General features: G+C 40.5%; 1 protein-coding gene across 1 annotated transcript; it reads left to right on the forward strand.

Moving 5' to 3' along the window:
- The first annotated feature begins 11,285 nt into the window (after window positions 1-11,285).
- Or2y11 (olfactory receptor family 2 subfamily Y member 11) lies at window positions 11,286-12,221 on the forward strand. The gene has a single exon (NM_001000003.1). It carries the CDS (start codon window positions 11,286-11,288, stop codon window positions 12,219-12,221), a length of 936 nt encoding a protein of 311 aa, NP_001000003.1.
- The last annotated feature ends 239 nt before the right edge of the window (window positions 12,222-12,460 follow it).

Here is a 12,460-nt window from a genome sequence, read left to right on the forward strand (position 1 = left end):
CCTATGGCCTACAATCTCCTTACCTCTGCCTTATTTAAAAATTAGGTTTATAAAATCTCTCCTAAGAAGCAGACCTTGAGCCCAATCAGAGTGTTCTTGGCTACCCCCATAGCACCACTGGGTCCATATTCCTAGCAGACTGGCATTGTAGTTGTTAAATTCAGTTATGTAACATTACTAATGTCTTTTCTCCTCCAACAGCCTACTTATCACCTTTCAGAATTATGAATGCTAATGGCAGGGAGGAAACTTTTGCTTAGTTCCAGCTTGTTTTCTCTGTATCTTGTAACCAAAGTGTCCATACTTCTTTTTTAAACATTTGCTTGATTGTCAATTTGACCGGATTGAGAGGTACTCAGGAGATTAGGAAAACAACCTTCCAGCTGTATCTTCTCACATGTTTCCAAAAGTTAATTAGATGGGGGATGATTCACCCTGAATTTAGATAACATCCACCCTACATTGGGGCCCAATGGAATAAAGGGGGAGAAAGTCCTGAAGCCAACAGGCATAGGTATTCCTTTGCTCTTTCTGCCATGATTTTAAAGTCTCTGATCTAGCATACTGTCTTAGTCATTGTTCTGTTGCTGTGAAGAGACATCATGACCAAGGCAACTCTTATAAAACAAGTAGTTGATTGGGGGCTTGCTTACATTTTCAGAGTCCTATTCTCATCATTTCAAAAAAACATGGTAGTATAGCACAATCTTAGCAGAACTGTACTGACAGACTGAATCTGTCAGAATGGCATTACCTAGACTTTGAAGCAGCCTTTAGTAAACACTCAGTGATTGTTGTCTGGGATTTATAGGGTTGCTCTACCAAAGGATTCATAACTTTGCATAACTTGGTCCTAAGACATACCTGACAAACCAAGAAGTCTTCTATGTCTGAGAATTGCTTAGACAGTGGTTCCTTCAGACAACCCCTAGGTCAAACAAGAGGCATTGAAGTGAAGAAATTGATTTACTAAAAGTGACTTCTGTGTGACAATAAAGATGCTCTGCAAAATGGACTCAAAGTTCAGTCCTTGAGAGACTGACCCACCTACTGCTGAGAAACCTAAATCCATCCTGCAGTCTCTCTCTTTCTTTGTGCAATCATTCCATGTAACCCAGAACACTGAGATGGCAGCACAGAAGTAGCTATGAGTTCTACATCTAGATCCATAGGCAACAGGAAGAAGAGAAGATGGACCTGGCTTAGACTTAGGAAACTTCAGTGCCCACCCCCAGTTACACATTTCCTCCGACAAGGCCACACCTCCTAATCCTTCTCAAGTAGTGCCATTTTCTGATGGCTATGCATTGAAGTATATGAGCCTATGAGAGCCATTCTCATTCAAGCCACCACACATTCCGATCACAGTAGTCTGGAAGAATAAGCCAATATAACTCCTTCCCCACTTAATTTTCTGAAGGTATTTTGGCACAATGATGAAACGTCTGACTAACAAAACTGTGTAACACACAAAGATTCATATACTTTCTCTATTTTTTTTTATCTAGAACTATAGTAAAGTATTCCTAGGAACTCAAATTGTTCACCCACACCTAGCATCTCAGTTAGGGTTTCTACCGCTTTGATAAAACAATATGACCAAAAGCACCTTGGAGAGGGAAGGGTTCATTTGGTTTACAGATCTTGAGTCACAGTCCGTTGAAGGAAGCAACAGCAGAAACTCAAACTGTGTGGAAACAAGGAGGCAGACACTGAAGAGGAAGCCATGGAGGAGTGCTGCTTACTGGCTTGCTCCACATGGCTTTCACAGCCTGATTTCTTATAGAACCCAAGACAACCAGCCCAGAGGTGCTCCCACACTCAGTAAGATGGGCCATCCCCCATCAATCACTAAGAAAAAGCTCTCCAGACTTACCTATAACCCAATAATGAGGAGGCATTTTCTCAACTGAGGTCCTCTCCTCTCAGATGACCCTAGCTGTGTCAAGTTGACATAAAACTAGCCATCATACCAGCTTTAGAGAGAAAAGTGGCATTGAGTAGCTGTGTAAGTGACACTGGGTAAAACGTGCCTCAGCACTGTCTTCTGTGAAACCAGCATGATATCAGGGACTAATACTCGACATTATTGCATACATTGCCTGGGTTGATACGTGCAGAGTTCCTGGGAGAATGTCTTCTACAGCATAAAAACTATGTACATTTAGCTATTATTATCCATGAATTGATCAAGTCATCCAAATTAACACTCTTCCACTTGTATATAAAAATCTGTGCCATTTGCATTAATGGTGTATGAAGATAACAGTGTCTGCAGTGTTCGTAATGATTCTCTTGATTGTGTTATGCTTCTTGTGTGAAGAAAAAGACTTCTACTCCTGACCTTGTGTGAAATTATTTCAAGAACAGTGTGTTTTTTAAAATTTTATTAATCCAAGAGAATGTGTAGGTTCTGAATAAATGATAATATTATGATGACAGAAACAATTAATGAATACTGACAAAATAGCAGGCACTTCATACAGAGTGAACTGTTAATCCACAAACAAATGTTAGAGAGTTAGATCATGGTAACATCTTATTGAGGGAAATTGAGGCTGAGTCATGTAAGGTAACAAAGCTATTAAGGTATTAGCAAAGATTTTTCCTTAACTCACATTATAATTCCTTAAATAATTATATAGGTAACTTAAGATATTAACTTTTATTTCCTATACCATAGGGGAAAAGGGTTATTTGCCCATTCATTGCTTTTGAACCAATATGTGAATTTATAAGTATATTTAAAATGAAAATGGAGCACTCATCAATTAACTATTATAACAAAAAAATCAAAGCTTCATACAACAATTTTCAGTTCAATCAATGGAACAATTATCTGGGAATACATGAGCATCATGTGATGACTCATGTCAGAAAAGGGAGTCAGCTATGGAGTGAGGAACAGGACAGACTTCAAGCAAGCTGTGGAGTTTAGTCTGTTTAGAAAAAAGGCTCATGGACTGGAGACAAAGTAGGGAAGCAGAAGGAATCCAGGACTGTAGAATTGTGTGAGCAAGGTAGAGGTTGTCCTGAGAATACTGAATAAGTCACATAGCTCTAGGAGAATAGAGAGTCCTGAGAGCTGCAAGGCCGATCTTGGAGCCAGTCAAGTTCATTGCAATTGCCACAGTGGAGTCCCAGGTCTCCAAGGACATTTTTAAGCCACTCATTCTCCCCTGCTTTTAATGAATGCTTCTATGTGACTGGGGACATTACTCAGTGGTATACTACTTGCCCAGCATGGGTAAGACCCTGAGTTCAGTGCTACAATAACAGGACTTGAACAAAAGACTGCTTCTAAATGTCCTCAGGGCATAACTGGTGTGTATAGACTTAGGACCAAGAGGAGGCTTGAGAATATGCCAGCCGTTTCCTGACCTCGTTGGTTGGTGTAGCATGCTCTTGGATAACGAGGAGGATGCTTCTACCTCCAGGGTCATGCCCCTCCACATCTTCTGCTGGATGTGCTATGTTGACCTCTCAAGGACAGGAGCTCTGACTAGAGTCTTTCCCACCACAGGCGAAATTGGGACCAAGAAGAAAAGTTTTTGTCAGACATCAGGTTTCTCAATTTTCCGGTGGTCTCATCTGTCCTTTAAGCCCAATACATTTGAAGAAAGTACAAGTGGGAGTTTTCCAACCTTGAACTCCAGGTATGTGCTGAATACTTGAGATGTTTAGATTCATAGTAAAAAAAAAAGCCTCGGGGTTGGGGGTTTAGCTCAGTGGTAGAGCGCTTGCCTAGCAAGCACAAGACCCTGGGTTCGGTCCCCAGCTCTGGAAAAAAAGAAAAGAAAAAAAAAGCCTCATAAAACCAATGCTGTATTGGACAATCAGCAATGGGTTCCCTTGTGTTGGGTCTCCAGTTTCAGGGCAAAGAAATTGTTAAATTCATGGGAAAATATTTTACCCCATTAGAGTCTTTCCTTTTCTATTGTGTATACCCTGTAACTACTCCTTATGCAGAGTGTCAAAAAATTTTCAAAAAAGAACTCACTTGCATCTTTTTCTCTCCAACTACTAAAATAATGGAAATCATTTTTAATGTACATGGTGAAGGTGCACTTAAAATCAAGGTTCTTCTATACACAGTAAATAGTTGCAAGTTTATAGCAAATGAGCAGTCAGAGCTGTTCATAAAGAACTAAGAAGAATTTCTTGGAGGAATACATGCAGAGGAAATTCATCGCAGACGGAGACCACTGTGTTCTGTGTACAGAGTCACAATGAAAGCCAGACATTTATGAACCCACTATTTGAATGTCAACTACACTGATTCTGACCCACCCCAGTTTAGGGGATTTATACGTAAATTCTGGGGTGTGCTCTTATTGGATTGCTTAATAGAAGAGATTTTTTTAGCCTTAAAAATGTGATATGGTTTCCAGTGTGGAAGACACTGGACACAGATCAAAGTATGGTTCTGCACAAGAGCAAATGGGCCAGGGAACTGATGGGAAGATGCTTTGGTGCCTATGTCTCATAGTGTCCTTGGTGACACAGCCCTCACAGAGGAGCCATGTGTAGCAGCTTGATGGAAAGAGCTAAAGCTAGATTCAAGTGGAATCATACCTGGCCAAGGAGAGAAGATGATCAGGAAGGAGTTTATCAGCCCTCCTCTTCTGTTCATAGACAAATGTTAACTGTGTGATGTGAATGTGTCTCCACTGGACCTGACAAGGTCATCAGGATAAGGCTCTCAACTTATTTATGAAGCTATCCATAGACAGAGAGACCCACAGACAGATGAAAAGATAAAGGCTGATTTTTATAATAAAACCAAATACAAAAATCTCAAAGTTCTATGCACCAGGGAAGTTATAAGGAGGGATTTGGTTTTTTTTAACATATTAGCATTAGGAAAGTAAAGATCAGGGCAAGATGGGATGTCAGAAACCAGTTAACACAGGCTTTACCTACTACAGATGTTCTTTTACAAAGTCTGAAGTTCACCTCCAAATGAGGTTAGCCTTCTGAGTGTCAAGAATGTGGCTTTCTTTGCAGACAGTGTTGTTTTAGAATACCTCCTTTCTTTCTCAGATTTTCTTCTTTCTGTAGGATTCCCAATCTCCTTTCCTGTCTGACACCCACACCCACCCACCCCCAGGTCTGCTTTAGGGGATTAAAACAAGGTCCTCTCCTTTCTAAGGAAGGTCTTGGAACACAGATTCAAATCAGCATTTCTTTGTGTATCTCTTTTCCAATCTAAAGTCTCATTGGAGGTGGAGTGTTTAAAGAAGTCTGATCAATTCTACTGTCCTCTGAATCTATATATTTAGTCAGTGTTGTGAACTTGCAATGGATTCAGTATTCTGTGACCAGTGGAGACTATGGAGTCCTATGCTTCTCTAAGCATCTAAATTTGCAAACATCCAGTAATGCCTGAAAAGAAAATGTGGGCCTTTGGGAACCAAGTACGTGAACCTAACATAATCCCAGGCCTTTAATTGCTTCATCATGAAGAGAGCAACTGGACACGTCACACTCAGGAAACTCCAATGCTGTACTTATTTTCCTCAGTGTTCAGAGGACAATCAGTTGGAAGGAAGTCTGTGTTCAACTGTGTGCTCCCTAACAAGGCCTCCCTGCCTCTGACCCACATCTACTAGACTCCCGTAGAAAGGCTTGATGCTGCCCAAACCCTGACCTAGTGTGACCACGGTCAAAGCCCCACTGGAATACACGCTATAGGATTAGAAACAATGTGTGTTACATACAAGAGACCTAGTGTTTGTGTGAGGCATGAGCTGTAACTGCTCCTTCAGAATGAAAATGTTGGGGCTGAAGAGATGTGTTGGAGGGCAAAGTACATGTTTTGATAGCATAAAAAGCTGAGTTTGGATCCTACAATGCATGGATTTGGTAGAACACACATCTGTAACACCAGCGCTGCTACAGGGCAATAGAAGTGGACTGAGAACCCTAAGAAGTTCACAGCCAGAGAGTCTGACAGATACAGGCATGAACAACATGAGACCCTGTCTTAAAAAAAGCAGAAAGTGAGGACTGACACCTAAAGGCTACCCTCTAACCTCCACAAGCCTGCCGTGAATCATTCCCTCTCTCTCTCTCTCTCTCTCTCTCTCTCTCTCTCTCTCTCTCTCTCTCTCTCTCTCTCTCTCTCTGTGTGTGTGTGTGTGTGTGTGTGTCACACACACACACACACACACACACACACACACACACACACACACGAAAATGTTCCCCAAGGATATCTTCCTTCCATGGTTATCAAATACGGGAATGAGTGGGAACCTAGCTGTTGCCACAAGGAAGTGTGGAGGAAAATACCAATGAGGGGTTAGCAGGTATCTTAGCTGAAGCACCTGACCTCTGAATGACAGACAAGTGCTAGAAGAGTGGGGAAAGCTGTGCTAAACACAGGGAGTACCTGGCCTTAACACTGGGTGAGTGTTAGGGTTGTTGTGAATCTGTAGGAGAGCCAGTTGTCAGTAGAGCACTGGGGCTTAGAAAGCAACACTCGTTCACCAAATAAGGGACTCATAAGCTGCCACACAGGGGTCAAAGGCCTGGTAGGCAGAAGAATCTGCCTATCACTGTGATGGGACAGAGAAATAAAACACCTTGGCCTTGAGGTTGCATAGTTTGGGACTGTGTCTTTGTGCACCATTCCAGGATGTTTTTAAAAAAAAAAAACTAGATCCTCAGGAAGCAAGACAATGTCTTTATCCCACTAAGCAAGATTGACTTCAAGGCTTCGTGGCTCTCTAAGGACCCATCCAACAGTTGCTTCAGAATGATATGGAGCCTCAGAGATTTTATCCTGAAGTGCTCTTCTGTGCCAGCTATTACTCTAGAAGGAGTGAAATTAATTCTGTACAGGAGAGGGCACCATACTCATCCATGTTAATCGTGGGCACTAGAGGATTGCATGCTACCAGAAACAGGTGCATATGTCCACAGGAAGACAGAAAGATGGGCTGATAGTTAAAGGTGGGGTCCCATGGAAGAAGAATTTTCTGTGCAATCGACCCTTGTGTCAGATTATACAAAACTTTTGCAGGAACGATTCTCTGTTCTCATTCTAAACTAAGATCCTTTGTAAGAAGAGTTGTCCAGTTTAGTCATTTGGGAAGGCACAGCTGACTTGCATTGAGTCTCTGATCATAACACCATTACATGTGTGTTTTCTAATTTCTTAGTAAATGTCTGGAAAACTTGCGAGTCCCACCAACCACATTTTGTGCTTGTCCAATGGGAGTTGTGAGTCTAAACTCAGTTTCTCCTGTTCAATTCTACCTTCTAGGACATACTGTCATCTAAATCCAGCTACGTCAGGGTCAAATTCTTCTATACTGTGCTGTAACATACACATATCACCTAATTAGAATTCTAAGCATTTCTTCAACTATAAATATAGCATTTTGTGTAATTACAGAATCCATTCATAAAAATCTAGAGCAGGACTGGTTAATCACTGTGTAAGCAACACTGCAGATTTCTTCCTTCTCTCCTCTTACATGGGAAGAAAAGACTGCTGGAATATTTGTGTGCAAGAGGCCCAGGGTTGAGTAGCTTAACATCCTTATTCATTCAGACACCCTTGTTGAATTTTTTTATATTTTAAAGCATCCTTGTGATTTTTTTACGTGTTTATTTTTTCTGTATTTTACTGTATTTTTTTTCTTTTGGGAAAGAAACATTATGTAGTGTAGCCTGACTTCAAACCCATTCATTGCCTCAGCCTTCGGATGGCTGAGATTATAGTGTGCTGTGCCACCAACAGGAGTAGGTTGAGAGCCTTTAATGTCAGTCAGGTCCTGTCAATCAAATCCTATCCAATTGTCTTTTAGGTTTTACAGCTAAGTAAACTAATACCTACAGAATAGATCTATCAAATTCTGGTAATAAAAACAAGGATTGAACTCATCCTCACGGATCTATCCATGGACTAACAAGATCTTGTGTGTAGAGACTACCCAAATTTAAGCAGCTTTGATACACTTATTAAACTGCAAAGATACACTTTGTGTTCATAAGTCATACTTTATCCTGTTTTTCAAAGTGTCAAGATATTTTTTTGAAATTATTAAATATTCACTGACAGATTCATTGATGATCATCTCTCCCAGTAAACTTGACAAGAAAAGTAGAAATTAGTTCAGCAAAAATTATTCATAGTAAACACAAGAGGAAGCTCTAGATAGGAAAGGCTTGTCCCTGTTAGCTTTGCACATACTGTCCTGTAATCTCAGTCTCAATAACCGATCAATATGATCGATATGATAAGCTGATATGACCCCACAAACCCAGCACTTGGGAGGCTAAGGTAGGAGGACTGGGAGTTGGAGGCTGGCCTTGGTGTAGAGCAAAACCCTGTCTTAGGAAGGAAAAGGAAGGAAGGAAGGAAGGAAGGAAGGAAGGAAGGAAGGAAGGAAGGAAAAGGAAGGAAGGAAGGAAGGAAAAGGAAGGAAGGAAGGAAGGAAGGAAGGAAGGAAAAGGAAGGAAGGAAAGAAGGAAAGAAGGAACAAAAAGAAAGAAAGAAAGAAAGAAAGAAAGAAAGAAAGAAAGAAAGAAAGAAAGAAAGAAAGGAAGGAAGGAAGGAGGAAAGGAAAATAAAATTTTAACCTTTAAAGAACATTTTCACACTATTTCCTATTTCCTATTTCCATGTTTTATCAACAATAACTTTACAGGTCTTGGTTTTTCTCTCATTTCTTAGTAAATAAGTTTTTCAAGTTTTCTACTTTTTAAAAATAAATGCATTTACGACTGCTCCTCTATCTTAAGTAACTTTTCTTCTAAAAGGAAAATATATGTATCTTAAAATAAAGAGCTGGAGAGACAGCTAATGGTTAAATAGTGCTTGCTGCTCTTCCAAAGGCCCAGAATTCAGTTCCCAGCTCACAGACACCTTTAACTCCAGCTCCATAGGACCCAATACTCTCTTCTGATCTCTGTGTACACCCAGGTGCACAAAGACACACAGACACAAACTTAAATAATTGTAAAGAAATAATAAAATAATATAAAAATAATATTTAATAGTATCTTACACTATCAAATTTTTCATCATGTATCATCATTCATAATACTCATAGTATATATATATATTTTTTAATTAACCTATTTATTTATTTAATTTACATCTCAACCACAGTTTTCCCTCCCTCCTCTCCTCCCAGTCCTTGCCCCAGTTTGCTGACCCCAACTACGAACTCCTCATCCCATTCTCCTTAGAAAAGGGGAGGCTTCCCATGGATGCCAACAGTCTTTGGCATATCAAGTTGCAGCCTGTAGGTTACACTGGCTTTCACTCTCTGCTTCAAGCATGCTTGCAAGCACAGGTTTAAAAAAAATCTTTGTCAAAATCAACTTCAGGATGAAGCCCATCACTGTTTCTACTCAGTTTGGGGGTGTTATAAATAAAATTATATAACCCACTTTCAGTTGCTATTCATACATGAGGTGGGCGATGGGTCTATTTTGATATTTCTGCACATGTAGATCCAGTTTCCCCAAGATAGACAAATAAAAGATGATAAATTTAAACAGGAAGAAGTAAAACCAACTGTTTCAAAAATGACATGACCTTCTAGACCTTCCTAACTCATGACCTTCCTGGTGCTGTGACCCTTTATTACAGTTCCTCATGCTGCGGTGAAACCCAACCATAAAATTATATTGTAGCTACTTCATAGCTGTAATTTTGCTTCTGATATGTACACCCCAAAGCACTCACAACCCATCCGTAAACAAAGCATGCTAGAATGTTGATGCAATTCTAAAAACTGGCAGAAATAATAAAAGAATTCAGCTAAATATTAAGATACAAACACCTCACAAAAATAAATTATGTTCCCAAAGGCAACCATGAAAAAAGGAAAGTAGTCCACTGATCATAGCAATTAAATAAATACAATACATGAGAACAACCTTAACTAAGGAAATCAAAGAGCCCTACATTGAACACCTAAAATCTGGTGCTTTTGTTTCGCCCTTAGCACAACAATCTCTAAAGAAAAACAATTTTTAATGTTTGCCATATTTCTTTAGATTTTCCAAATGTGCTTGTAGTTAATCTTCAAGATTCTTTTTAAAAATAAATTATTGGGTAGGAAAGATGGTTCAGCAGTTTTTGTCATCGTTGCTGCAGAGAACCTGCATAAAGTTCCCAGCACCCACATGGCAGCTCACAACCATGAACAACTCCAGTTCCAGAGGATCTGACACCTTCCTCTGGCCTCTGCGGGCTCCAGGTATGCACATGGTCTATGGACATATATGCAGGCAAAGCACTCACATACATACATTTTTTTAACAAAGCTAAAGGTTTTCAAGTAGATTGTGGAATATTCAATGTTTCACTCAAGGCAATGTCTTTAAGATCCACATGTCATGAAAAGGCAACATGAATTGATCATTTCTTGTGACATTAAAGAAGGCATTGGTTGGTGTTTTCACATTGTTTGCTATTTCCAAGCAGGTTGGATCTCAATGAGAATAAAAGTAAAAAAGAACTCTTGTGACAAAATATAAAAAAAAATATTTAGATGCAAGAGCACGAAACCATTGAGATTCATCAAAATGAATATACATGTTTCTTCCCAGAAGAAATTCACATGGCTCTTAGTCTTTTGGCACAAATGGAAGCAGGTCAAGGCTCAAAGAATTGGTTCATTGACCACATTTATCAAGCAAGAGATGGAAAGTAAGAACCCAGAGGTCAGACTTGCAAACACAGATAGCTTAGTTCTTTGTCTCAAGTGCTCAAACAGACTTTTTCAGAGACTAGAAAGGAGAGGAAGCCAAACAATACAGAACTCTAACATGCACCACACACAATGGATTCTCGATAAAGGTTCCACATCACTGCTTTTGGATCCTGATGTCAAGCCACAAGGATGGCAATAGACCATCTCTCCTTTCAGACAAGGAAGCATCATATCCAGAGAACTGACCAGAGGATGGAGCCTGGCAAAGGTCATAGAACAAACAAAAAGAATTAGTTGAGGTCACATCATTGTCAACTTAGTTAACTCCAGGCTAAAGAAGAGGTGATAGATAGATAGATAGATAGATAGATAGATAGATAGATAGATAGATAGATAGATAGATAGATAGAAAAATAAAGATCATTAATTTCAAAGAGAATGAGAGACTTTTATGGATTGGAGGGTTCAGAGAAGGTGATGGAACACTCAACAGAATTGAGCAGAGTAGCAATTCAAATTATGTGATTTTGGTGCATTTAAGAATGAATAATGTTCTCCATAAATAAATAGCTTTGAGTTGTCTTCTGTTTGCGCAGGTGGAATATTATGGAATATTTGAACACCAGTTCAGAAAAGGGCTTCATTCTAGTGGGCTTCTCAGACTGGCCTCATCTAGAACCCATCTTTTTTGCCTTAATTTCTATTTTCTACTCTCTGACTCTCTTTGGCAACACCGTGATCATCATTCTGTCTCGACTGGACCTCCGCCTGCACACACCCATGTACTACTTCCTCTGCCACCTCTCCTTCCTGGACCTCTGCTACACTACCAGCACTGTGCCTCAGCTTCTAGTCAATCTCTCTGGACTTGACAGGACCATCAGCTTTGGAAGGTGTGTGGCCCAACTCTGCATAGTGCTCTCACTGGGAGGAACTGAGTGTGTGCTTTTGGTGACAATGGCTATAGATCGCTATGCTGCTGTGTGTCGCCCACTACACTACACAACCATTATGCACCCTGTTCTCTGCAGGGCATTGGTTGTGTTCTCCTGGGTGGGAGGCCTTGTGAACTCTCTGATTCAGACAAGCCTCGTGATGGCCATGCCTCTCTGTGGACACCAACTGAATCACTTCTTCTGTGAGCTACCTGTTCTCCTGAAGATGGCCTGTGAGGACACAGGAGGAACAGAGGCCAATTTGTTTGTGGCCAGGGTCATAATCTTAGTGTGTCCTTTAGTGCTAATTCTAGGCTCCTATGCTCACATTGCCAGGGCAGTGCTGAACATCAAGTCCATGGCTGGTCGCAGAAAGGCTTTTGGGACGTGTGCATCTCACCTCATTGTGGTTGCCATGTTTTATGGCTCAGCCGTCTCCACATACCTCCAACCTGTCCACAGGTATTCTGAGAAGGAGGGAAAATTTCTTGCCCTTTTTTATACCATCATCACCCCCATGCTCAACCCTCTGATCTATACTCTGAGGAACAAGGACGTAAAGGGGGCTCTGTGGAAGGTGCTAGGGAGAGGCACAGATTCGGCTTAGAAGGGGAAAGGGGAGCAATAAGTGTTGTGTAATAACACTCATATTCTGAAACACATACTGTCCTTTAACCAAGGACTTTTTAATCACCCTTCCCCAGACCTCATCATTTCATTTCCTTTCTTGACTGGAAGTTAATAGTGATGGACTCGTGTCAATCATCCTAGCATCGTGTTGAAAGGCATTGTGCAATGTGTTGGTTTCTATCTTAACTTTCCAAAGGAATGAGTTTGATTGTAAGA

This window comes from Rattus norvegicus, chromosome 10 (assembly GCF_036323735.1).
Source record: "Rattus norvegicus strain BN/NHsdMcwi chromosome 10, GRCr8, whole genome shotgun sequence".
NCBI classification, from domain to species: Eukaryota; Metazoa; Chordata; class Mammalia; order Rodentia; family Muridae; genus Rattus; species Rattus norvegicus.

What these genes read in the sequence shown, in the direction of transcription:
- Or2y11 (NM_001000003.1), top strand. Translation starts at nt 11,286, where the DNA reads ATGGAATATTTGAACACCAGTTCAGAAAAGGGCTTCATTCTAGTGGGC.